Source organism: Perca fluviatilis, chromosome 9 (genome assembly GCF_010015445.1).
Source record: "Perca fluviatilis chromosome 9, GENO_Pfluv_1.0, whole genome shotgun sequence".
Classification (NCBI taxonomy): Eukaryota; Metazoa; Chordata; class Actinopteri; order Perciformes; family Percidae; genus Perca; species Perca fluviatilis.
The window spans coordinates 7,125,614-7,127,272 of record NC_053120.1 but is presented as its reverse complement, the minus strand read 5'-3'; the positions used below and the strand labels follow the sequence as shown (position 1 = coordinate 7,127,272).

Sequence of the window (1,659 nt, the reverse complement as noted above, 5' to 3'; positions counted from 1 at the left end):
CTTCTCCCCCTAACTCTCAGACAGAAATGGGACCTGAAATCAAAGGTCCAGAGTCCCTCCGAGTGTTTACATAAAACTACATGCAAGAAAACAAAATCATCTCTTTCTCTCTCCCCCCCCCCCCCTTATTCTCTGTCTTCCTCTCTCCGTCCACTTGTGTCCCTCCGTCCTCTCATTTGCTCTCCAGGCTCAAGCACTTCTTCTCCGTCTGCTCCTTGCCGTCGTAGCCGGGCAGAGGCTGCCCGTATTTGTCCACGCACCAACAGTAGCCCCGCCTCCTGCCTTTGGATGGACGGCACTGCAAACAGAGGGCGAGAAAAATATTTAGTATACTACTGTTTTGCTGCTTTTACTACAGACTACAGCAACGATTAACATGTTTAGCCTTCAACATGAAGCAGGGCACGGCTCGGACTTTCATCTTCAGTTTAGAGACTGCAGGAAAAAACAACAACTGGAAAGTAGCAGAGGACTTATCACTTTGAGACACATAGTGAAAACAGATTAGCGTTTTCAAGGTGAGGAATTACCCTGACACAGCTTTATCAACTTTATCAACATCTGTGTATTATTATAATACGGACTCAACCTCTCTCTGTTGGGCTTTTTGGTTTCGGACGCTTGTCAGGAGGCCAAGTCATGCCTCAGCAGAACTCTCGATCACGGAGAGGAATGCCCTGATGTCTGGAGACGACTCCTAGCTTTTAGGTGCAGAAACTATCAGAGATAAACGCTGCAGATGAAGCAGCTGCTCGTCTCGGGAAAGATGATAACAAATGTATCAAGATCAGAGCGGGAGAGCCTCGCTCAGGCATCCACGTGCCACCGGCATGCCGTTGTGTTTGTCCCTTCTATGAGCTGTTTATTTATCAGGCCTGTGTGCTCCTGACCAGTGGGGGTAAACGATGAAAAAGCAGATTATTTTCGATAAAGAGGGGCAGGGAATGAGGAACGCAGTGAGTGAGTGAGTGAGAGTGAAGGAGTGTGAAGGTAAACATGGAGTTGCTAAAATATTTGCCAAGGCCAGTTGGAGGGCTGCAAGGAAACCAATGCTGCTATTCTGGGAAACTGGCAGACACTCAAAATCATCTGGAGCTGATTATGGCCTGCGCGTGCACGAGCGCACGTGCGCACATAAACACACATCAGCAAACATGTAGGCGCACACAAACAAGAGTTGTGTCTACTGTACGTATACATACCCCCCACCTGCTCGCACACGCGCACAAACACACACACACACACACACACACACACACACACACACACACACACACACACACACACACACACACACACACACACAGTACTATCAGATGTCCCACAGGGGGCCGGGCTTTGTAGAGTGGCAACTTTATGAGTTCCATTCGGGGTACACATGAAACAACCCAATCAGTCAGGCCAGGCTAAACTCTGGCTTAGAATACTTCTCCTACCCATAGTCTTCCCCCGGGGGGGGCTGCTGTGAGCTGTGAGGTGACCAGCCATGGACGAGACACGCCTGTCTGTCTCGTTGCCTGTATCTTTAGCGGTGCAGTCCAAAAGTAGTGGACAGTATACACTATATGCAGTCCATAAGTATATACAAAGCATGTATGTATGTATATATATATTTTTTTTTTTGGCTCTGTACACCGAACACTTTCAATGAAACAATGG

General features: G+C 48.1%; 1 protein-coding gene across 1 annotated transcript in view; it reads right to left on the bottom strand.

The window, feature by feature from the left end:
* igfbp3 (insulin-like growth factor binding protein 3) overlaps positions 1-1,659 on the bottom strand; it is a 19,124-nt gene continuing 17,465 nt past the window's right edge. The window contains exon 4 of the mRNA XM_039811275.1: positions 1-298. Within this exon, the coding sequence (XP_039667209.1) occupies positions 173-298 (126 nt within the window). The 3' untranslated portion in view covers positions 1-172. The remainder of the gene's footprint in view (positions 299-1,659) is intronic.